The sequence below is a fragment of the Simochromis diagramma genome, unplaced genomic scaffold (genome assembly GCF_900408965.1).
Source record: "Simochromis diagramma unplaced genomic scaffold, fSimDia1.1 OVJJ01000438.1, whole genome shotgun sequence".
Taxonomy (NCBI): Eukaryota; Metazoa; Chordata; class Actinopteri; order Cichliformes; family Cichlidae; genus Simochromis; species Simochromis diagramma.
Genome location: NW_024387263.1, coordinates 306023 through 331588, shown reverse-complemented (window position 1 = coordinate 331588; position 25566 = coordinate 306023). Strand labels below are relative to the sequence as shown.

The following is a 25566-nucleotide window of genomic DNA, read 5'->3' as shown; positions in this document are numbered from 1 at the left end:
GTTGGGGTACCTACTGGGGTCAGCGGGGGAACTGGCTCCAGGGAGGGGCCACTTGCCCCTCCCTTTCTTCCCTCCCCATCCTCAGCTGCCTCCCTCTTCCCGCTCCACCACACCCACACATACACGCAGGGCTTGGTGTGCAGGTGTGTCACCAGGGTGCAGGGGAGGCACTCCCTCTCTGTCCCTTTCTGGCTGCCTGTGCCTAAATTTTATTCCGCAACCTAGACATCCACATTACTCACACTCTCATAATATATACATATAGAGACTTGGGGGTGGGCACGTTATACAGCGTCCAGAGGATGGTCTGTGTATTCAAACCCACCTCTGGCGCTGGTGCCCTATCCTCAATTTTAAATGCATATAGACACTGAGGCTTTTCGGGAGGAGCCGTGCTGCTCTCTGGCAGGAAGCACCATGCCCTCCTGTGTTTTAAATGCACTTTAGAACAGCACACAGCAAAGTTCATATGACTAACTAAAAACGTAGTCAAGCCGAGCTAAAATAAGCAGGTACAAGTGGAAAAGGCCTATAAAGTGCAGATAAAATTGAGAGGCAGACAATAGCCCCAACCACAAATCTCTGGCTAACACACCTGCTCCTGCAGGCCCTATTTCTATAGTGATGTACTGAGAACCGTAATCACTATAGGGTAATTAAAAAGGAGGGGCAGGTCACCACGCAGCACCTGTTTGAGTGATGTGGGGGGAGGGTCAGGATGCAAAGACTAGGAGCCAGCTGCAATTCATGGTTTGTTTTTATACCACTGTGTATTTAATCATTCCTTGTTAATTTTTGTCTCTAAACGAAACACCCAGCGTACATCATTAGACATACACACACAATTATGGGCATGCTGAGGTTTGTCACATGGAATGTAAATGGAGCTGGCACCAGAGGAAAGAGGTTAAAGATATTTAACCAGCTTAAAAAACTACAGGCAGACGTTGTTTTATTACAAGAAACTCACAGAGCTGTCACAGGTTTAAACGAACTTAAAACACCTGAGTTTCCTAACGTGTTTGCAGCCTGTTATAATTCTAGACAAAGGGGAGTAGCAATTTTAATACATAAAAATGTTAATTTTACAGTACTCGATACAGTTATATATCCAGAGGGTAGATTTCTAATTATTAAACTATCAATGTTGAACAAAAAACTATGTATTGTAAGTATATATGGTCCAAATGTTGATGAACCCTCATTCTTCCACGGATTTTTTAGTGCACTCTCTGAACACCTCGATTGCACACTCATTCTTTGAGGCGACCTCAACCTTGGACTAAATAAAGAAATGGATAGGCTCAACACAACAGGAACTCAGCACAATTGGCAGTCCACAAATATAATCAAACAGTATATGAGCGACTATGGCCTTTGCGATGCATGGCGCTCCCTTCAACCCAACAGTAAGGAATATTCTTTCTTCTCACATGTTCATCACTCCTACTCTCGTCTGGATTATTTTTTGGTCAGCAGCTCACTGCTGGGTGACATTTCAGACACTGAGATGGGAATGGCTGCCCCGGGTCCTGTGGGGCTTGGCAGTGCTGCTGCCGTAGGCCCCGGTCTGGATGGGCCTGGGCTCCCTTGCCTTGGTGGGTACCAGAGGTCGGGGGTGCCTACTGGGGTCAGCGGGGGAGCTGGCCCTAGCGAGGGGCATCCTCCCCTCCCTTCTTTTCCTCCCCGGCTACCTCCCTCTTCCCACTCCACCACACCCACCCACACAGGTAGGGCCTTGGGGTGCGGGTGTGTCACCCCCCCCACGTTCCCTTCTGGCCACCTGTGCCTCAATTTTATCTCACAACTTAGACATCCACATTACTTACACTCTCATAACACACACATAGATATAGGGCCTTGAGGGTGGGCACGTTAACGGCGTCCAGTGGACGATCTGTCCACCCTCATGACGGACGGTATTCAACCCCACCTCTGCCCACCTCCCAATTTTAAATCCATGTAGACATTGAGGGTTCTCGGGAGGGGCCGTGCTAACACCTGCTGCTCTCTGGCAGCAGCACCATGCTCTCCCTTGTTTTAAATGCACTTTAGAGCAACACGCAGCAACACTACACATGAGCGGGAGGAGGGAGGTATGGGGTCTTCACACACCCCCGTTCTCTACTAGCCATCGGGGCGGGGGGACTGGGAGGAGATTTTGGCTGTCCGATTGGCCTCCCTGCTGCTGCGGAGCCTGGGACGGTCTGCTTGCCTCCACCCCGGTGGGAAAGGTAACATCTCTTGGGTCTGGGTGCTGTTTCCCCTCTGGTGGCGAGGGTACCTGGACCCGGGGTATAGTCTATGTTTGGGGAGTGTAATTGTGTGTACATGTGTTTTATATATATATATATATATATATATATATATATATATATATATACACCACTCATATATATTCACTCATATATATTCAAATCATTTAAAAAAATGTTCATTTACCTGTTACCACCACACACCAAATCCGGTCGTTGGTACTTACTGGCTTGTGTAGCCACTAGGTAACAAAAGCTCAACACTTCGCCTGCATCCTGGAGCACTTCTGTTGTGTTTTGTACGTGTTTTGGAGTTTTTACATGTTTTGGAGTTTGTACGTGCTTTGTCTGTAGGGGCCACCGTAAATCTACTTTTATTTATTCTCTCCACATGAAATGTAATAAATAAATCATATATTACAAAAACCAACTATTCGCAGTTCAACTTTTAGCTATTTAAATTTTCAGCTTTTTCCTTTTAAACAAATTTTAAGTAAAACAACACAAAACACTGCAAATCACAACACAATTGCATATAAATGAAAATATGAAAACAAAAAGAAGATGCACATTCTCTGTCATATGGGCCTGCATGAATAAACTTTGTGAATCCTTTAACATCCACAACTGTGATTACTATACCTTTCTAATGTGACGTTGTTGTCCCTGGCTCTCTCTCTCTCTCTCTCTCTCTCTCCCGCTCTGTTCCTGTGCTACTGCGAGTGTAACTACCGCCCCTCCCCCCTCTTCCCAGCACAAAGCGCAAGGCTCGCGTGCTGAGTGAAGCGGAAAAAAGAGTGAGAGAGAGAGAGAGGGTGAGAGAAAGAAAAAAAAACCCACGGCTGGCGATAAGGAGCCGGCTCATGTCGTTCACTTCAAAGAGTGGCTCTAAGAGCCACTTCGTTCGCGACCAACACAGCATCCATAATTTAAGACAAATGTATTGTTATTACTATGTTATTCCATTTGAGCACACATAAATAAAAAAAACATAAAATATTCTTAAATACAGTGGAACCCCGACTTACGAATACCCCATGTCACGAAAAATTCAAGTATGATACCAAATAACACAAGTAACAAAACTGAAAAGCTGGATCAGATCACTGACAATGAGCCAGTCCATTCAGATCAGTTCAGTGGTGTTCTGCATTCACTTCATCACTGCAAGTGCAAGCACTAATGTAGCTTACAGGAAGCCAAAAGCAATAATTACTAATTAACAGTACTATATAAAGTATCCTGCTCTGCAATTTCAAAATTTCCCTCCACATAAACCACCACATAAAATCCATTAGTGAGCCAATGGTAGCAAAATGTTTGCAGGAAAAAGGCTCATTTGATTATTTTCCCTCATGCACATAATTGGAGAACCTGTCTTACATAAGTAACAACAAAACTGTTATACCATTTTTCAATTTAGCACAGTAATGCTTTATGGAAAAATGGACTGTCAATGAAGTAGCATGTTACTTTGGAACATATTACACTAAACACTGAGCACCTAAAATGAATCCAATAACACCAAATTCTGAAAACTCATGAAAATATGTTTTTATTTGCTGTAGGTTAGGTTACTGCAGTTTTCTCCTTTGTGATACAAACAGGAAGTTACAGTATTTCTGCCTACAGCTTCAAAATGCAGAGACTAACAGAACACTGTTTCACTGTGAATGAGAGTTTAGAAAGATCAAAAAAATTGTAAGTCAGGATGATATGAGAAACATAAAGTGAATTTCACTACTCCCATTACTTATACTTAGTCTGTATCTAAAAGAAAATGGTAATAAAATTAAGAGAAATTGATAAATGTGTAACGTCAACAATGTCTGTCTTGTCTGGGTTACCTGTGTACAAAAGCATTAGCATTTTTTGTATGAAACAAGTATTTTTTCAGGTACTTTCTGAACATCTTATCTCGTATCCCATAAACAACTGGACTGATGATTCGAGGCAGAACATGTATTAGTATTGAGACTGTGTAGCGAATAGTCAGTGCTCCACTTGGAAACAAGGCTATCAAACCATTCAGCAGCAAATCATGCACGTAGGTGAGCACGCACAGCAGAAGCTGGAAGCCGTGCAGCAGTACAGTGTTTCTTGCTTTCCTGGCGTTTGCAGCAGCTGCCTGTGCAGTGAAAAGGATTCTGAAATATGTGTAGACAAGGATGAGCCAAACAATAACCAGAAATACAATGTTGGATATATCTCTCTTCTTTTCTAATTCAGGAAGTCTGAAAGTTGTTTTCAAAAGACAGAAGACTCTTGAATGAAAGAAATCTCTGGATTCTGTGGCCAAGATGGTGAATAAATCTGGCAGAATTGTAAGTGAACTTAGCACCCATATCACTGTGATCACAACGGTTACATTTTTGACTGTACAGATCTGTGAGTGCTGGAGAGGGAAGCATATGGCAACATAACACTCTACTGCCATCACAGCGAGGGTCAGTGGAGTGTTAAGGCTGGAAATGACGGCAATCACTAGCAAAATAATACAGAAGAACACTTGAAGAGTGAAAATGGCGTAACTGAGAACTGTAATGAGGGTGAACATGATGAGCAGGAGGATATCATTGATTACCAGATGAATGTACAGGATGTAACGAGGATTTGTGTTGAAAACCTGAAGAGAAGGACAGGATTTAGAACATGAAAGGTGAATTATCCCACTAAACATCGAATAGTGGATAAAAAACAACTGCTTCAGTGACCAAACTTGGACGTCCAAAAATATCATTTAAAAGACGTCACTCCAACGTCTCTTTGCGCGATGGAATGTTCACCGTGCAGAATATATCACATTCTGTCGTCTAGTATCTAGTTCTAAATGGATGTAATAAATAGATGCAAAATTTATGAGCAGGATACAGACCTCATGTTTTTTGAATGTGTGCAGCAAGGTGCCGTTGACATAGATGATGGCGATACAGAGGACCACAGTTATCACATTCTTGACAATAGCTATGTTTAACGGGTCCCGATACATAACTGTTGTCAAATTCATGGCAGCATTTGAAAGGTTCATGAGTTGGCCAAAAAACCTGTAGACATCATTGATTGTTATGGCAGGTTGTAACACAGAAGGTGTTAACTTTAAAAACACGGCAAAGTTTTGATATCTATGTGCATTCCTTATCTGATCAATAATAATCTTAGAAATCTTAAATATTCTGCAACACTATTACACCAACCATAAAACACCATATCCAAGCATCAAAAGTAATTCATTTTGCTTAAGCAAATAATTTACATTTCAGAAAATGCATTTTCTGCAATGTAATCCACCATAAATTATTTATTCTCATCAATTTTATAAAGTTCAAAAACCTTTCTGCTCCAGTTTACAACAAACTATGCTTTTCTGCACTAAACTCTGCTTTAGTTAAGTGTGAACTGCAATAAGGCATTTTCATTAAAGAAAAAACTCCAAGTTTGACCTATAACATTAACTTAGTCACAACGAGTTGGATAATAGTAGCATTCTCATTTAAAGCAGTAACTTAAATGATAGTTGATAATTGCGCCTGGTTGTGTTACAATCAGAGTTATTATATAGCTGATCACATAAAATAAAATATACTACACTAAATGATTCAATGCAATACAAATCTCAAAGAATATATAAATTGTTTTTATAAACAACCCCACCCACCAAAGAATAGGTGCTCACCTGGTTATGGTTGACTTCTGTCTTGTAGCACTTGCCAGTGATTGATAATTTATAATAGTGGTTATATGCAAATGGCGTCAGGTGTGTCTATGTGTGTGAGAGAGGGAGATATCCCCTCCCCCAGGAGTGCTCGTACCCGTTAGCGCATGCACGTGTGTATTAGGCACTTTTGCTAGTTCACGAAGAAGAGACAAGAATCACTGCAAATGTGTCAATACCATGCTTTGTCTTATGGTCCATCTCCTTAGGTTGACATGACACCAACACATGGTCTAGTGTCTATCTTTAAAGTTTGAAAAGTCAGAGGATATTGTCAGCATTTAGGCTACAACATCCACTAACCCCAGCTCTCCAGCTAACCTGAAACATCTCTCTGTATTATATGTGTATCAGGGCCCTAGGCCAGGGGTCAGCAACCTTTAACACCCAAAGAGCCATTTGGACCCAGTTTCCAAGAAAACGCTGGAAGCCGCAAATACTTTGTGACATCTAAAATGAAGATAACACTATATATTATTTTTTCTACCTTTATGCTTTGTGTGAACAACTAAAGTGTGTTGCTTATGAAATCCATGAAGTGCTACATAGAAAATTCCATTTTATTTATGTAATGAAAACATTTCGAACTGTTAAAGAAATATAACAAAAGGAAAGACACCCAGCTGAAGTAAAATGATCCATGTAGCAAAGAAAAACTGTTGTGAGTAGCCACCCTCATATCGCCTTTGGGCTTTTGGAGCATAGCAGAGCCTTGACCTGAATTTTAAAAAATAATTGGAAAAAAGCACTATGCTACTAAGAAAATGAAAAATAAATATTTGCAAAATTCTGCATAAATATTTGTTTATTTACTTATATTTATTTTACATGGTAAATGTGTGTGGCGGGGCTTGGTCTGCAGTACCGCTGCATGGGAGGCGTACGCACCTGAGCTGCACCCGCAATCACGCCTCGCCGCCTTAAAGTCTGTGCTATCTATGCTGTTGTGTTGGTCTGTGTCGGCTGTGAGCTGAAAAGCTACAGCCGGCTGTATACGTACAGCAACCGTGTGTGAAAAGTGGTCAATAAAGAGATGCCGAAAAGCATGTTGATGGAACATCGTCAAGTCTGCCGTGATATGTTTACAATGGGACTTCTGCTCCTGAACCTCTGCGCACAGCGTCTGCAAATCGGGGCTGTAAGAAGTCACTTTCATCTTTACGCAGGACTGTAAGCTGTCATCTGTGAGGCGTGAGCGGTGTTTGTTTTTAACATAGTTCGCGGTGGAGCTGCTGACATAATGTGGATCCGAAGATCCATAATTGGCCTACCTGGGGTTGAAAGTCTCGATAAATGCACGGCGTTTCGGCGAGTATACCGGCTTCCTCGAGTGTGACGCTTATTTTGAGCGACGAAAAATAATAAAATATAATTATATTTTTATATTTCAATATCACAATAAACTTTCAATTTAGAACTACAAGTTTAAAAGAACTAATACAAAAAAAATACACTAAATACTTGTAATTTATTTTCCCAAACCACGCGGAGCCGCACTATAAGGACTAAAGAGCCGCATGTGGCTCCGGACCCGCATGTTGCCGACCCCTGCCCTAGGCCATGTGCGTGCATTAAAGGACTCCATTCAAAAGGCCTGCTCATTAAGGGTGTTAATACCATTGTTTTTTCTCTTTTACATCAGTATGACAAAACATAGATAGATTTTCTTTAGAACATGCAAATATAACTGAAATAAAAAGGGAAAAAAGAAAAAACAAAATTTATAAAAAATGAAGTTTCATGTATATATCTATGTCTATACAATGTGTGTGCTCGAAAAGGAGTAGGATTACATTTTTCCTGTTCCTACGCCCTTATTTCAAATTTCATTACTTACAGATCGATATTCAGAATTCGACATTAAATGATCCATACATGATTAACTATATACAAGTCTACACTCATATACAACACATGAACACACACATATACAGTGGGGCAAAAAAGTATTTAGTCAGCCACCGATTGTGCAAGTTCCCCCACCTAAAATGATGACAGAGGTCAGTAATTTGCACCAGAGGTACACTTCAACTGTGAGAGACAGAATGTGAAAAAAAAATCCATGAATTCACATGGTAGGATTTGTAAAGAATTTATTCGTAAATCAGGGTGGAAAATAAGTATTTGGTCACCTCAAACAAGGAAAATCTCTGGCTCTCACAGACCTGTAACGTCTTCTGTAAGAAGCTTTTCTGTCCCCCACTCGTTACCTGTATGAATGGCACCTGTTTGAACTCATCATCTGTATAAAAGACACCTGTCCACAGCCTCAAACAGTCAGACTCCAAACTCCGCCATGGCCAAGACCAAAGAGCTTTCGAAGGACACCAGGAAAAGTATTGTAGACCTGCACCAGACTGGGAAGAGTGAATCTACAATAGGCAAGCAGCTTGGTGTGAAAGAATCAACTGTGGGAGCAATCATCAGAAAATGGAAGACATACAAGACCACTGATAATCTCCCTCGATCTGGGGCTCCACGCAAGATCTCATCCCGTGGGGTCAAAATGATCATGAGAACGGTGAGCAAAGATCCCAGAACCACACGGGGGGACCTGGTGAATGACCTGCAGAGAGATGGGACCAAAGTAACAAAGGTCACCATCAGTAACACACTACAACGGCAGGGAATCAAATCCCGCAGTGCCAGACGTGTTCCGCTGCTGAAGCCAGTGCATGTCCAGGCCCGTCTGAAGTTTGCCAGAGAGCACATGGATGATACAGCAGAGGATTGGGAGAATGTCATGTGGTCAGATGAAACCAAAGTAGAACTTTTTGGTATAAACTCAACTCGTCGTGTTTGGAGGAAGAAGAATACTGAGTTGCATCCCAAGAACACCATACCTACTGTGAAGCATGGGGGTGGAAACATCACGCTATGGGGCTGTTTTTCTGCCAAGGGGACAGGACGACTGATCCGTGTTAAGGACAGAATGAATGGGGCCATGTATCGTGAGATTTTGAGCCAAAACCTCCTTCCATCAGTGAGAACTTTGAAGATGAAACGAGGCTGGGTCTTCCAACATGACAATGATCCAAAACACACCGCCTGGGCAACAAAGGAGTGGCTCCGTAAGAAGCATTTGAAAGTCCTGAAGTGGCCTAGCCAGTCTCCAGACCTCAACCCCATAAAAAATCTGTGGCGGGAGTTGAAAGTCCGTGTTGCTCTGCGTCAGCCCCAAAACATCACTGCTCTCGAGAAGATCTGCATGGAGGAATGGGCCAAAATACCAGCTACTGTGTGTGCAAACCTGGTAAAGACCTATAGTAAACGTTTGACCTCTGTTATTGCCAACAAAGGTTATGTTACAAAGTATTGAGTTGTATTTTTGTTATTGACCAAATACTTATTTTCCACCCTGATTTACGAATAAATTCTTTACAAATCCTACCATGTGGATTCATGGATTTTTTTTTTCACATTCTGTCTCTCACAGTTGAAGTGTACCTCTGGTGCAAATTACTGACCTCTGTCATCATTTTAGGTGGGGGAACTTGCACAATTTTTTGCCCCACTGTAAAACATTTTCACTTAAACCAAAACAACAACAAACTACATTGTTACATAACCTAGGCACCCTGTGGTTAACACTAGGGTTGGACGATATGTAAAAATTTTCCAACCGACAATTGTCAGTCCAATAATGAACGTTGGGCGATATATATTCGCGCATGCACAGACTTTTTGATGGGCGGAGCCATGCAATCATGCATGGACTGATTTGCGTGTTCACAACTCAGAAGTCCAAGCACATCTTTGCAGGAGGTCTCCTCTCTACAGGAGCTCACTCCAATATCTTTAGGGGAGAGATATTGGAGAGGTGGAGAATGACTCAAACTGGGTGTCTATTGTCTTGTGCAGTCTGGGAGGAGATTGGATGATGAGGTGGGTGCAGTTTTCTCTGCGGTGGGGTCGGGTGGGCTGCCCCGGACTCTGTGGGGCGGGGTGGTGCTGTTGCTGTGGGCCCCGGTCTGGATGGGCGTAGGCCACATTGCCCTGGTGGGTTCCAGAGTGTTGGGGTACCTACTGGGGTCAGCGGGGGAGCTGGCTCTAGGGAGGGGCCACTTGCCCCTCCCTTTCTTCCCTCCCCATCCTCAGCTGCCTCCCTCTTCCCACTCCACCACACCCACACATACACGCAGGGCTTGGGGTGCAGGTGTGTCACCAGGGTGCAGGGGAGGCACTCCCTCTCTGTCCCCTTCTGGCTGCCTGTGCCTAAATTTTATTCCGCAACCTAGACATCCACATTACTCACACTCTCATAATACATACATATAGAGACTTGGGGGTGGGCACGTTATACAGCGTCCAGAGGATGGTCTGTGTATTCAAACCCACCTCTGGCGCTGGTGCCCTATCCTCAATTTTAAATGCATATAGACACTGAGGCTTTTCGGGAGGAGCCGTGCTGCTCTCTGGCAGGAAGCACCATGCCCTCCTGTGTTTTAAATGCACTTTAGAACAGCACACAGCAAACTTCATATGACTAACTAAAAACGTAGTCAAGCCGAGCTAAAATAAGCAGGTACAAGTGGAAAAGGCCTATAAAGTGCAGATAAAATTGAGAGGCAGACAATAGCCCCAACCACAAATCTCTGGCTAACACACCTGCTCCTGCAGGCCCTATTTCTATAGTGATGTACTGAGAACCGTAATCACTATAGGGTAATTAAAAAGGAGGGGCAGGTCACCGCGCAGCACCTGTTTGAGTGATGTGGGGGGAGGGTCAGGATGCAAAGACTAGGAGCCAGCTGCAATTCATGGTTTGTTTTTATACCACTGTGTATTTAATCATTCTTTGTTAATTTTTGTCTCTAAACGAAACACCCAGCGTACATCATTAGACATACACACACAATTATGGGCATGCTGAGGTTTGTCACATGGAATGTAAATGGAGCTGGCACCAGAGGAAAGAGGTTAAAGATATTTAACCAGCTTAAAAAACTACAGGCAGACGTTGTTTTATTACAAGAAACTCACAGACCTGTCACAGGTTTAAACGAACTTAAAACACCTGAGTTTCCTAATGTGTTTGCAGCCTGTTATAATTCTAGACAACGGGGAGTAGCAATTTTAATACATAAAAATGTTAATTTTACAGTACTCGATACAGTTATATATCCAGAGGGTAGATTTCTAATTATTAAACTATCAATATTGAACAAAAAACTATGTATTGTAAGTATATATGGTCCAAATGTTGATGAACCCTCATTCTTCCACGGATTTTTTAGTGCACTCTCTGAACACCTCGATTGCACACTCATTCTTTGAGGCGACCTCAACCTTGGACTAAATAAAGAAATGGATAGGCTCAACACAACAGGAACTCAGCACAATTGGCAGTCCACAAATATAATCAAACAGTATATGAGCGACTATGGCCTTTGCGATGCATGGCGCTCCCTTCAACCCAACAGTAAGGAATATTCTTTCTTCTCACATGTTCATCACTCCTACTCTCGTCTGGATTATTTTTTGGTCAGCAGCTCACTGCTGGGTGACATTTCAGACACTGAGATGGGAATGGCTGCCCCGGGTCCTGTGGGGCTTGGCAGTGCTGCTGCCGTAGGCCCCGGTCTGGATGGGCCTGGGCTCCCTTGCCTTGGTGGGTACCAGAGGTCGGGGGTGCCTACTGGGGTCAGCGGGGGAGCTGGCCCTAGCGAGGGGCATCCTCCCCTCCCTTCTTTTCCTCCCCGGCTACCTCCCTCTTCCCGCTCCACCACACCCACCCACACAGGTAGGGCCTTGGGGTGCGGGTGTGTCACCCCCCCCACGTTCCCTTCTGGCCACCTGTGCCTCAATTTTATCTCACAACTTAGACATCCACATTACTTACACTCTCATAACACACACATAGATATAGGGCCTTGAGGGTGGGCACGTTAACGGCGTCCAGTGGACGATCTGTCCACCCTCATGACGGACGGTATTCAACCCCACCTCTGCCCACCTCCCAATTTTAAATCCATGTAGACATTGAGGGTTCTCGGGAGGGGCCGTGCTAACACCTGCTGCTCTCTGGCAGCAGCACCATGCTCTTCCTTGTTTTAAATGCACTTTAGAGCAACACGCAGCAACACTACACATGAGCGGGAGGAGGGAGGTATGGGGTCTTCACACACCCCTGTTCTCTACTAGCCATCGGGGCGGGGGGGCTGGGAGGAGATTTTGGCTGTCCGATTGGCCTCCCTGCTGCTGCGGAGCCTGGGACGGTCTGCTTGCCTCCACCCCGGTGGGAAAGGTAACATCTCTTGGGTCTGGGTGCTGTTTCCCCTCTGGTGGCGAGGGTACCTGGACCCGGGGTATAGTCTATGTTTGGGGAGTGTAATTGTGTGTACATGTGTTACATATATATATATATACACCACTCATATATATTCACTCATATATATTCAAATCATTTAAAAAAATGTTCATTTACCTGTTACCACCACACACCAAATCCGGTCGTTGGTACTTACTGGCTTGTGTAGCCACTAGGTAACAAAAGCTCAACACTTCGCCTGCATCCTGGAGCACTTCTGTTGTGTTTTGTACGTGTTTTGGAGTTTTTACATGTTTTGGAGTTTGTACGTGCTTTGTCTGTAGGGGCCACCGTAAATCTAATTTTATTTATTCTCTCCACATGAAATGTAATAAATAAATCATATATTACAAAAACCAACTATTCGCAGTTCAACTTTTAGCTATTTAAATTTTCAGCTTTTTCCTTTTAAACAAATTTTAAGTAAAACAACACAAAACACTGCAAACCACAACACAATTACATATGAATGAAAATATGAAAACAAAAAGAAGATGCACATTCTCTGTCATATGGGCCTGCATGAATAAACTTTGTGAATCCTTTAACATCCACAACTGTGATTACTATACCTTTCTAATGTGACGTTGTTGTCCCTGGCTCTCTCTCTCTCTCTCTCTCTCTCCCGCTCTGTTCCTGTGCTACTGCGAGTGTAACTACCGCCCCTCCCCCCTCTTCCCAGCACAAAGCACAAGGCTCGCGTGCTGAGTGAAGCGGAAAAAAGAGTGAGAGAGAGAGAGAGGGTGAGAGAAAGAAAAGAAAAAACCCACTGCTGGCGATAAAGAGCCGGCTCGTCTCGTTCACTTCAAAGAGTGGCTCTAAGAGCCACTTCGTTCGCGACCGACACAGCATCCATAATTTAAGACAAATGTATTATTATTACTATGTTATTCCATTTGAGCACACATAAATAAAAAAACATAAAATATTCTTAAATACAGTGGAACCCTGACTTACGAATACCCCATGTCACGAAAAATTCAAGTATGATACCAAATAACACAAGTAACAAAACTGAAAAGCTGGATCAGATCACTGACAATGAGCCAGTCCATTCAGATCAGTTCAGTGGTGTTCTGCATTCACTTCATCACTGCAAGTGCAAGCACTAATGTAGCTTACAGGAAGCCAAAAGCAATAATTACTAATTAACAGTACTATATAAAGTATCCTGCTCTGCAATTTCAAAATTTCCCTCCACATAAACCACCACATAAAATCCATTAGTGAGCCAATGGTAGCAAAATGTTTGCAGGAAAAAGGCTCATTTGATTATTTTCCCATCATGCACATAATTGGAGAACCTGTCTTACATAAGTAACAACAAAACTGTTATACCATTTTTCAATTTAGCACAGTAATGCTTTATGGAAAAATGGACTGTCAATGAAGTAGCATAGAATAGAATAGAATAGAATTCAACTTTATTGTCATTGCACATGCACAGGTACAGGGCAACGAAATGCAGTTTGCATCCATCCAGAAGTGCTTTAGTGATATAGATATATTACAATATATATTAGCAATAATATAGATATGTGAGTATATTACAGAAATGGGTCTATTATGGTATGTTATAATGTACACGGTATGAAGTATGTTGTGAATATTCTATAACTATAAGTATGTACAGGCTGTAGTGAGTACAAGCTATGTACAGGATATGAACAGGATATAAATATGAAAAACTATACAGAATATGAAATAAATAACTTTACAGAATCTGAGATATACAGCTATACAGAAATGGGAACTATGCAAGTTGTAAACAGTTGTAGGATTAAAGATTATCGAATGTACAGAATGATTATTTACACAGAGCTATACAGTAGTGCAGTTAAGATAAGTGAGGGTGTAGATAGTTTCTACAGAGGCTATATAAAGTGCTAGTGGTTGTGAGTGGTGGTTCAGTCCATGTTATTATTGTGTGTTTGAGGGTACAGTTGTCCATTGTGGGTGTGTGTATGTCCAGTCCATGAGTTTAACGTGGGTCAGATGTCAGGAGGCAGAGTTCAGGAGTCTGACAGCTGTGGGGAAGAAGCTGTTCCGGTACCTGGTGGTCTTAGTCCGGAGGCTCCTGTAGCGCCTCCCAGAGGGCAGGAGGGTGAAGAGTCCATGCGATGGGTGACTGGGGTCTTTGATGATTTTCCCAGCCCTTTTCAGACACCGCTTCCTGTAGATGTCTTTTATGGCAGGAAGTGGTGCTCCGGTGATGCGCTGGGCAGTTTTCACGACCCTCTGCAACGCCTTCCGGTCCGAGGCAGAGCAGTTCCCGTACCAGACTGTTATACAGTTGGTCAGGATGCTCTCGATGGTGCAGCGATAGAAGTTCACCAGGATGTCTGAGGACAGGTGGTTCTTCCTCAGAGTCCTCAAGAAGAAGAGGCGCTGGTGAGCCTTCTTGACCAGCTTGGAGCAGTTGGTCGTCCAGGTGAGATCCTCGGAGATGTGGACTCCCAGGAACTTGAAGCTGCTCACACGCTCCACAGCCGTCCCCTTAATGTGGATGGGTGGATGTGGGTCAGCATTCCTCCTGTAGTCCACGATGAGCTCCTTGGTCTTCTCGGTGTTAAGCAGCAGGTTGTTTCTGTCGCACCACTCAGCCAGACGATCCACCTCCTCCCTGTAGGCGGCCTCATCGTTGTCACTGATGAGGCCAATCACCGTGGTGTCATCTGCAAACTTAATGATGGTGTTGGAACCATCAGCAGGTCTGCAGTCGTGGGTGAAGAGGGAGTAGAGGAAAGGGCTCATCACACAGCCTTGTGGTACACCGGTGTTCATTGTGATGGTAGATGAGCAGTGGTTATCCAGCCGGACATGTTGGGGGCGGTTGGTCAGGAAGTCCAGTAACCATTTGCAGATGAGGGAACTGATGCCCAGGTCTGTCAGTTTCCTGATGAGTTGTGAGGGGTGGATTGTATTGAATGCTGAACTGAAGTCTATAAACAGCATTCTGGCGTAGGTGTTGTTGTTGTCCAGGTGTGAGAGGACAGAGTGCAGTGCGATGGAGACTGCATCCTCTGTGCTCCTGTTCTGGCGGTATGCGAATTGGTGGGGGTCCAGGGTGGGGGGGAGACAGGATTTGAAGTGTGCTAGGACCAGTCGCTCTAAGCACTTAGTGATGATGGGGGTGAGTGCTACTGGGCGGTAATCATTGAGGCAAGATGGGATGGAGTTTTTGGGTATCGGGATGATGGAGGTGGATTTGAAGCAGGCCGGTACCACAGCGTGGGCCAAGGACAGATTGAATATGTCTGTGAGCACTCCTGCAAGCTCCCCAGAACACGCTCTGAGAACACGCCCGGGGATGCCATCAGGGCCTGCAGCCTTGTGGACATTGATCCTGCTCAGCACCGCTCCTACATCGGTGGGGGAGAGAGTCAGAGGTTGGTGGTCTGGCATCATGTCTGCTTTGGTTGTGGTTGTGGGGTTCCCTCGCTCAAAACGAGCATAAAAGTTGTTGAGCTCGTTGAGGAAGGAGACATCAGAGGATGCGGGGGAGGGTTTGGTGGTCCTGTAGTCTGTGATGGTCTGGAGTCCTTGCCACATGCGTCGGGGGTTGGAGTTGGAGAAGTGTTCTTCTACCTTCTTTTTGTAATGGTGTTTGGCTTTTTTGATGCCCTTCTTTAGATTAGCCCTGGCTGTACTGTAGGCGTGTGCATCTCCTGACCTAAAGGCGGTGTTGCGGGCCTTCAGGAGGAGACGAACATCCCGGTTCATCCAAGGCTTCTGGTTGGGGTACATGGTGATCCGTTTCTGGGTGGTGACACTGTCTGTGGTTTTGGAGATGTAATCCAGTACAGATGAGGCGTACTGGTCCAGGTCTGTGTGGGTGAACATATTCCAGTCTGTGTTTTTAAATCTGTCCTGGAGCACTGCGTCTGTCCCCTCTGGCCACACTTTAATTGTCCTCACAGCAGGTTTCACACGTTGGATGAGTGGTGAATACCGAGGTGTGAGGAACAGGGAGAGATGGTCCGATTGTCCAATGTGGGGGAGGGGTGTGGCTTTGTAGGCTCCAGCCAGGTTGGAATACACATGGTCTAAAGTCTTGTCTCCTCTGGTGTGGCAGGAGACATGTTGGTGGAATCTGGGGAGGACTGTCTTTAAGTTGGTGTGGTTGAAGTCGCCAGCAACAATAAAAGCAGCCTCGGGGTGTTTATTCTGGTGTTTGTTAATGGCTGCAGAAAGTTCTTTCATGGCCAACCTAGCATTAGCGTCGGGGGGTATATACACGGCAGTGAGTATGATAGAAGTGAGTTCTCTGGGGAGATAATAAGGTCTGCATTTGACCATTAAAAACTCCGCATTAGGTGAGCAGTGACTCTCAGTAGTAGTGGAGTTCATGCACCAAGCATTGTTAATATAAATGCACAAACCTCCACCTCTGGTCTTGCCGGAGTCATCTGCTAGCCTGTCGGCTCGGTGTGTGTGGCGTCCTGCTAACTCGATAGCATTGTCCGGGCAGCTGTTGTTCAGCCATGTTTCGGTGAAAAACATGACATTTGAGTCCATAATCCGTCTGTTGTTAGTGATGGAGAGCCGTATCTCATCCATTTTGTTTGCCAGAGAACGGACATTGGCGAGAAAAATACTGGGTAAAGGCAGCCGGTGTGGTGTTAGCTTTAGCTTAGCCCGTAGCCCTCCGCGCCTACCTCGCCTTTGTTTACGATCTCGGCGCCGTCTGCGTGCACTTCCGCCCGGCCGGGGACAGTGGGCAGCCTCCGGTGTTCTGGAGATCTCTGGGATGAGTCGGAGATCGGCGATAAAACTGTTGGAGTTGTGAGTCCAGATGTCCAGAAGCTCTTGTCTGCTGTAGGTCAGCAACGCACAGCAATTCTGGACGAATAATCCGGTTAAAAGTAGATAAAAAACCGCTAAATAGCAGATTCTGGAGAGACACTGAGCCTCACGTTGTTCACGCGCCGCCATCTTGGAAAGGTATCATGTTACTTTGGAAATTATTACACTAAACACTGAGCACCTAAAATGAATCCAATAACACCAAATTCTGAAAACTCATGAAAATATGTTTTTATTTGCTGTAGGTTAGGTTACTGCAGTTTTCTCCTTTGTGATACAAACAGGAAGTTACAGTATTTCTGCCTACAGCTTCAAAATGCAGAGACTAACAGAACACTGTTTCACTGTGAATGAGAGTTTAGAAAGATCAAAAAAATTGTAAGTCAGGATGATATGAGAAACATAAAGTGAATTTCACTACTCCCATTACTTATACTTAGTCTGTATCTAAAAGAAAATGGTAATAAAATTAAGAGAAATTGATAAATGTGTACCGTCAACAATGTCTGTCTTGTCTGGGTTACCTGTGTACAAAAGCATTAGCATTTTTTGTATGAAACAAGTATTTTTTCAGGTACTTTCTGAACATCTTATCTCGTATCCCATAAACAACTGGACTGATGATTCGAGGCAGAACATGTATTAGTATTGCGATTGTGTAGCGAATAGTCAGGACTCCTTTTGGAAACAAGGATGTCAAACCATTCAGCAGCAAATCATACACGTAGTTGAGCATGCACAGCAGCAGCTGGAAGCCGTGCAGCAGTACAGTGTTTCTTGCTTTCCTGGCGTTTGCAGCAGCTGCCTGTGCAGCGAAAAGGATTCTGAAATATGTGTAGACAAGGATGAGCCAAACAATAACCAGAAATACAATGTTGGATATATCTCTCTTCTTTTCTAATTCAGGAAGTCTGAAAGTTGTTTTCCAAAGGCAGAAGACTCTTGAATGAAAGAAATCTCTGGATTCTGTGGCCAAGATGGTGAATAAATCTGGCAGAATTGTAAGTGAACTTAGCACCCATATCACTGTGATCACAACGGTTACATTTTTGACTGTACAGATCTGTGAGTGCTGTAGAGGGAAGCATATGGCAACATAACACTCTACTGCCATCACAGCGAGGGTCAGTGGAGTGTTAAGGCTGGAAATGACGGCAATCACTAGCAAAATAATACAGAAGGGCACATGAAGAGTGAAAATGGCGTAACTGAGGACTTGAAGGAGGGTGAACATGATGAGCAGGAGGATATCATTGATTACCAGATGAATGTACAGGATGTAACGAGGATTTGTGTTGAAAACCTGAAGAGAAGGACAGGATTTAGAACATGAAAGGTGAATTATCCCACTAAACATCGAATAGTGGATAAAAAACAACTGCTTCAGTGACCAAACTTGGACGTCCAAAAATATCATTTAAAAGACGTCACTCCAACGTCTCTTTGCGCGATGGAATGTTCACCGTGCAGAATATATCACATTCTGTCGTCTAGTATCTAGTTCTAAATGGATGTAATAAATAGATGCAAAATTTATGAGCAGGATACAGACCTCATGTTTTTTGAATGTGTGCAGCAAGGTGCCGTTGACATAGATGATGGCGATACAGAGGACCACAGTTATCACATTCTTGACAATAGCTATGTTTAACGGGTCCCGATACGTAACTGTTGTCAAATTCATGGCAGCATTTGAAAGGTTCATGAGTTGGCCAAAAAACCTGTAGACATCATTGATTGTTATGGCAGGTTGTAACACAGAAGGTGTTAACTTTAAAAACACGGCAAAGTTTTGATATCTATGAGCATTCCTTATCTGATCAATAATAATCTTAGAAATCTTAAATATTCTGCAACACTATTACACCAACCATAAAACACCATATCCAAGCATCAAAAGTAATTCATTTTGCTTAAGCAAATAATTTACATTTCAGAAAATGCATTTTCTGCAATGTAATCCACCATAAATTATTTATTCTCATCAATTTTATAAAGTTCAAAAACCTTTCTGCTCCAGTTTACAACAAACTATGCTTTTCTGCACTAAACTCTGCTTTAGTTAAGTGTGAACTGCAATAAGGCATTTTCATTAAAGAAAAAACTCCAAGTTTGACCTATAACATTAACTTAGTCACAACGAGCTGGATAATAGTAGCATTCTCATTCAAAGCAGTAACTTAAATGATAGTTGATAATTGCGCCTGGTTGTGTTACAATCAGAGTTATTATATAGCTGATCACATAAAATAAAATATACTACACTAAATGATTCAATGCAATACAAATCTCAAAGAATATATAAATTGTTTTTATAAACAACCCCACCCACCAAAGAATAGGTGCTCACCTGGTTATGGTTGACTTCTGTCTTGTAGCACTTGCCAGTGATTGATAATTTATAATAGTGGTTATATGCAAATGGCGTCAGGTGTGTCTATGTGTGTGAGAGAGGGAGACAGTGCCTGAATGTTTGTGAGTAGTAGGAGTGCTCGTACCCATTAGTGCATGCACGTGTGTATTAGGCACTTTTGCTAGCTCACGAAGAAGAGACAAGAATCACTGCAAATGTGTCAATATCATGCTTTGTCTTATGGTCCATCTCCTTAGGTTGACATGACACCAACACATGGTCTAGTGTCTATCTTTAAAGTTTGAAAAGTCAGAGGATATTGTCAGCATTTAGGCTACAACATCCACTAACCCCAGCTCTCCAGCTAACCTGAAACATCTCTTTGTATTATATGTGTATCAGGGCCCTGGGCCATGTGCGTGCATTAAAGGACTCCATTCAAAAGGCCTGCTCATTAAGGGCCTTAATACCCATTATTTTTTGTCTTTTACATCAGTATGACAAAACATAGATAGATTTTCTTTAGAAAATGCAAATATAACTGAAATAACAAGGGAAAAAAGAAAAAACAAAATTTATAAAAAATGAAGTTTCATGTATAAATCTATGTCTATACAATGTGTGTGCTCGAAAAGGAGTAGGATTACATTTTTCCTGTTCCTACCCCCTTTTTTCAAATTTCATTACTTACAGATCGATATTCAGAATTCGACATTAAATGATCCATACATGATTAACTATATACAAGTCTACACTCATGTACAACACATGAACACACACACATAAAACATTTTCACTTAAACCAAAACAACAACAAACTACATTGTTACATAACCTAGGCACCCTGTGGTTAACACTAGGGTTGGACGATATATAAAAAATTTCCAACCGACAATTGTCAGTCCAATAATGAACGTTGGGCAAAATATATATTCGCGCATGCACAGACTTTTTGATGGGCGGAGCCATGCAATCATGCATGGACTGATTTGCGTGTTCACAACTCAGAAGTCCAAGCACATCTTTGCAGGAGGTCTCCTCTCTACAGGAGCTCACTCCAATATCTTTAGGGGAGAGATATTGGAGAAGTGGAGAATGACTCAAACTGGGTGTCTATTGTCTTGTGCAGTCTGGGAGAAGATTGGATGATGAGGTGGGTGCAGTTTTCTCTGCGGTGGGGTCGGGTGGGCTGCCCCGGACTCTGTGGGGCGGGGTGGTGCTGCTGCTGTGGGCCCCGGTCTGGATGGGCCTAGGCCACATTGCCCTGGTGGGTTCCAGAGTGTTGGGGTACCTACTGGGGTCAGCGGGGGAGCTGGCCCCAGGGAGGGGCCACTTGCCCCTCCCTTTCTTCCCTCCCCATCCTCAGCTGCCTCCTTCTTCCCGCTCCACCACACCCACACAAACACCTGCACCTCAAGCAGGTGACACACCTGCTTGGGGTGCAGGTGTGTGACCAGGGTGCAGGGGAGGCACTCCCCCTCTGTCCCCTTCTGGCTGCCTGTGCCTAAATTTTATTCTGCAACCTAGACATCCACATTACTCACACTCTCATAACACATACATATAGGGACTTGGGGGTGGGCACGTTCTACAGCGTCCAGAGGATGGTCTGTGTATTCAAACCCACCTCTGGCGCTGGTGCCCTATCCTCAATTTTAAATGCATATAGACACTGAGGCTTTTCGGGAGGAGCCGTGCTGCTCTCTGGCAGGAAGCACCATGCCCTCCTGTGTTTTAAATGCACTTTAGAACAGCACACAGCAAAACTACGTATGAGCGGGCGGAGGGAGGTTTGGGCCTTCACTCACCCCCGTTCTGTTAACCGTCGGGGCTGGGAGGAGGTGCTGGCCGTCCGATTGGGGTCTGGGATGCGGGGTCTCCCTGCTACTGCAGATAAGGAGGCGGTCTGCTTTCCTCCACTCCAGAGAGAAAGGTTACATCTCCCGGGTCTGGGTATGATTTGCCCCTCTGGGGGCTGGGGTACCAGGGCCGGGGACATAGAGTATGTTTGGGGAGTGTGAATGTGTGTACAGTGTCTATTTGTGTCTGTCTCCACATCGGGTGAGTGTCGAGTATTTGTTTGTGTATATGGGAGTGGGAATGCATGTTTGTGTCTGCGTGCGCCTGTTCATCTGTGTCTATATGTCAGCTTGGGTCTTAGACTCCACCGCTGTTGTCAGCGTTTGATATGATATGTTGGCGCATGTTTTGTGTCTGTGTATATGAGTTTTAAAGCATGAGTGTGTGTGTGTAAACTACAGTGCTATTTATTTAGAGACAGATAACATGAGCATGTGACTGCTGATCATCCAAACCTCCCCCCTCCAAACTCTGTCTTTAGCTCTCTTCCACTAGTACGTATTTGGCTTCACTCAAAGTGACTCAACTCATCTATTACAATCGTGTACCACTTAATACGTGTGGTGTTGTTATAGCAATGTGGCTGAAAGTCTGTGACATCATTTGTACGCAATACAAATGCCACAACAAAGGAGGATGTCGAGGTGATGGTATACCTGCTGCTCGGTGTATGGCATGTTGTTTTCTGTGCAGACATTTCCGTTAATGGCTGCACCAATGGTTTTAAAAATAGCGGTTTGGATTTTTGTGAAGGAGACACCGTCATGACTCATTGAGTGCCACCACTAGCCGATTGGTGGCATACAGTCGGTTGACATCACATTTTGCTTGGAACCCTGACGGAGTAATTACCTGGTACCAGGAGCTATCACCTAATGGAAAGCACTAAAAACGTAGTCAAGCCAAGCTAAAATAAGCAGGTACAAGTGGAAAAGGCCTATAAAGTGCAGATAAAATTGAGAGGCAGACAATAGCCCCAACCACAAATCTCTGGCTAACACACCTGCTCCTGCAGGTCCTATTTCTATAGTGATGTACTGAGAACCGTAATCACTATAGGGTAATTAAAAAGGAGGGGCAGGTCACCGCACAGCACCTGTTTGAGTGATGTGGGGGGAGGGTCAGGATGCAAAGGCTAGGAGCCAGCTGCAATTCATGGTTTGTTTTTATACCACTGTGTATTTAATCATTCTTTGTTAATTTTTGTCTCTTTTCCAATGTGTTTTTGGTCCTGTCTCCTGCTCCTCCTGCCACCTCTCTTCATTTCCTTTCATATGATGTAGCACTTGATTACATACTCCCTCCCTTTTGGGGAAAGAGTAATCTGGCCTTTAGCAGGTCTTTAAAATAAGCAAATGCAATCTGACATCAGCCATCTACTGGTCGTAGTAGATGGCTGCTCCTCCCTGAATCTGCTGGAGGTTTTGTTTACAGGGAGTTCTTCCTTCCCAGTGTCACCAGGTTGTTGCTAACAGGCTGCCATCTATTTGTTGGTGATTTTTCTCTGTTTTATTGTAGGGTTGCAATCTTGTAATAAAAACCAGCTTGAGGTGTCGTTGCTTTGTCTGTTTTTATATAAACAAATATATTTAGCAGCATTTTGTCAATTCAATAAAATGTTATTTATATAGTTGCAAAAGACAACCAAAATTGCATCAAGGCATTTTATGCTGTAAAGTAAAGAACCTACAATAATACATCAGTAAGCATGTATTTATTTATTTTTTACACACTGCTTCTGCATATTGGCATAATAACAAAAAAAACAACTAACGACAATATGTCACGCTGTTTTCATGTCAGATTGCATTTGCTTATTTTAAAGACCTGCTAAAGGCCAGATTACTCTTTCCCCAAAAGGGAGGGAGTATGTAATCAAGTGCTACATCATATGAAAGGAAATGAAGCGAGGTGTTCATCACACATTTTATTTTTCCAATACAACGCCCTACAACTTCTCAATGACTGCATAAAGTTTCGCAAAATCACACACTGCATGTGTGTATCTTAAGTATTTAAAGCTTATAGAAACCAAAGATTTAAGCCAGTTATGCTCCAATCAAATGGGTAAAGATATAAAATACACCTTTTAGTATCTGCTTCAAGGTCAGAGATCAAACATCACACGGTCACACAATTAGGAAAACACTAGTTTCCACTGGATCATCTCCAAACTTTAAAGCAGTATATTAGGCATTGTGAAAGGAACTTTCTTTCTTTGAGCTTTTTAAAACATTTTTTAATACACCATTATATGATTCATAATGACACTAAACTATACTACATTATAAACTACAATATAGATAATGCTGACATCAACACAAAGAAGAACAAAAACAATGCAGATGAGATTTTGGGGGATTTCCATATTACCACTGCTGACATCAGCATTAGTTTTAGTATCGCCTGTTACTTACATATCATGTTTTGATACATAAAACCTTAGAACTGAAGGAGGATGCTCTTTTTTTTTTTTAAAGTGGACAAATATTTGCCAAGGAGTTAAAACAGTACATTATCACTAGTAACAGTAACGATTTTTTCTTTCTTTTCCTTTTTTTTGTTGCTTTTTTAAAATTGTTTTTTTTTTTTTTACTTAATTCAGATTCTATACAACGCTACTAACAAGAGCAAGGGTAATGTGTGATTTTCAAGACTGATGGTGATACCTATGTCTGAGCATTTAAAAATCCAACATATCAACTAATATTTGGGGTTTGTTTTTTGGAACACAATGTGCACCCAATGCATGTCCAGAGGATGAAATCCAGTTAACCTGATGATTAATTAATGTTTTTTACCAATACACCTTTCTAGCTGCCCTCTGCTAGATCAAGAATATTATAGTCTAAAATCGGTCTCGTTACCCATTTTCATGGTACACAACAGATACTTTTTTAAATACTGTTTAAATGTCTTGTCTCGTAACCCATACACAATAGGGCTAACAAACCTGGGGACAATGTAGATTATGATATAGGAAATAAAAACAACTATTAGATGCTGTTTAGGGAACCAGCGCACCAGAGCCTGCATTAATGCAGTTGCTATATAGGTTAGCATAGACAACAGAAGCTGAAAGCCGTGGAGCAGGATTGTGTTTCTCGCCTTCTTCGACTCTCGCTTGGCTGATTTAGCTTTGTTAGCAGCAAAAAATATCCTGAAGTATGTGTACATGAAGGTGAGCAAAACACCAATTAGGAAAATTAAATATGAAACCTCTTTCTTTTTTACAATGATTGGATGCCGGAATAAGTTATCTCTCTCACATTGTATTGTGGAATAAAATAACTCCATTGGCTCTGTTGCCAGAATAATAACGATGTCGGACATAGCTGAGACTGCACTCATGGCCCAGATCCAACCTATAGCCACGTTTGTTCTTTTAGTGGTGCAGTACTCAGCGTGTTGCAGTGGTAAACAAATAGCAATGTAGCACTCTAGTGCCATGAGAGCTAAATTTATTGGAGTATTGAAGGTGGTGAAGATAGCCAAAGTGATAAGGAAGCAACAGAATGCAACATTAATTTGATAAAAGATGTAAGTGAAAACAAATAGACTAATTGAAGAAGTGAGCTGGATCATGTCATTCACCACCAGGTGGATGAACAGGATGTAACGAGGATTCAAATAAAATATCTGAAAGACATGAAACACCTCATCTCACTTTTATTGCTTTAATACATATATATTTCTTGTGTTAGCAATATTTAGGTATATTTTTCCAATAATGATAATTAAATAAAAACAACAATAACAATAAATACTGACCTGGTGTTTTCTGAAGGTGTGTATCAGTGTACCGTTAATATAGTTGATGGTAAAGCCGAGAGCCAGAACGATGACATTTTTGCCCACGGCTGCACTTGGCGAATCGCGATATTTCAGACTGCTCGATGCATTGAGGGCATAAGATGAGGAATTCATAGAGATGCTTTTTCGGGATCCTTACAAAAGAGTAAAAGTAAGTCACACACATTCATCCATCCAAATAATTGAATTCAGATGTTCCATGGCCACAGGTGTATAAAATCAAGCATCTAGGCATGCCGTCTGCTTCTACCAACATTTGTAAATCAATGGGTTGCTTTCAGGAGCTCAGTAAATTCCAGCTTGGTACCATGATAAGATGCCACCTGTGCAACAAACCCATTGGTGAAATTTCCTCAGTACTAAATATTCCACAATCAACTGTTAGTGGTGTTATAACAAAGTGGAAGTGACTGGGAATAACAGCAACTCAGCCACAAAGTCATGTAAAATTACAGAG

At 42.9% G+C, this 25566-nt stretch overlaps 3 protein-coding genes across 3 annotated transcripts; all 3 read right to left on the bottom strand.

Moving 5' to 3' along the window:
- Positions 1 to 4093: 4093 nt before the first annotated feature.
- On the bottom strand, positions 4094 to 5366 carry LOC120715380 (odorant receptor 131-2-like). Its single transcript, XM_040002363.1, has 2 exons — positions 5131 to 5366; positions 4094 to 4881 (listed from the first exon to the last, which is right to left on the bottom strand). Exons 1-2 carry the CDS (start codon positions 5281 to 5283, stop codon positions 4099 to 4101), a joined length of 936 nt encoding a protein of 311 aa, XP_039858297.1. The 5' UTR covers positions 5284 to 5366; the 3' UTR covers positions 4094 to 4098.
- Positions 5367 to 17603: 12237 nt separating this feature from the next.
- Positions 17604 to 18767, bottom strand: LOC120715402 (odorant receptor 131-2-like). The gene is made up of 2 exons (XM_040002389.1): positions 18636 to 18767; positions 17604 to 18386 (listed from the first exon to the last, which is right to left on the bottom strand). The coding sequence occupies exons 1-2, from the start codon at positions 18765 to 18767 to the stop codon at positions 17604 to 17606; spliced, it is 915 nt and encodes a 304-aa protein (XP_039858323.1).
- A 5370-nt stretch (positions 18768 to 24137) lies between these two features.
- On the bottom strand, positions 24138 to 25305 carry LOC120715401 (odorant receptor 131-2-like). Its single transcript, XM_040002388.1, has 2 exons — positions 25068 to 25305; positions 24138 to 24935 (listed from the first exon to the last, which is right to left on the bottom strand). The coding sequence occupies exons 1-2, from the start codon at positions 25221 to 25223 to the stop codon at positions 24138 to 24140; spliced, it is 954 nt and encodes a 317-aa protein (XP_039858322.1). The 5' UTR covers positions 25224 to 25305.
- Between the last annotated feature and the right edge of the window lie 261 nt (positions 25306 to 25566).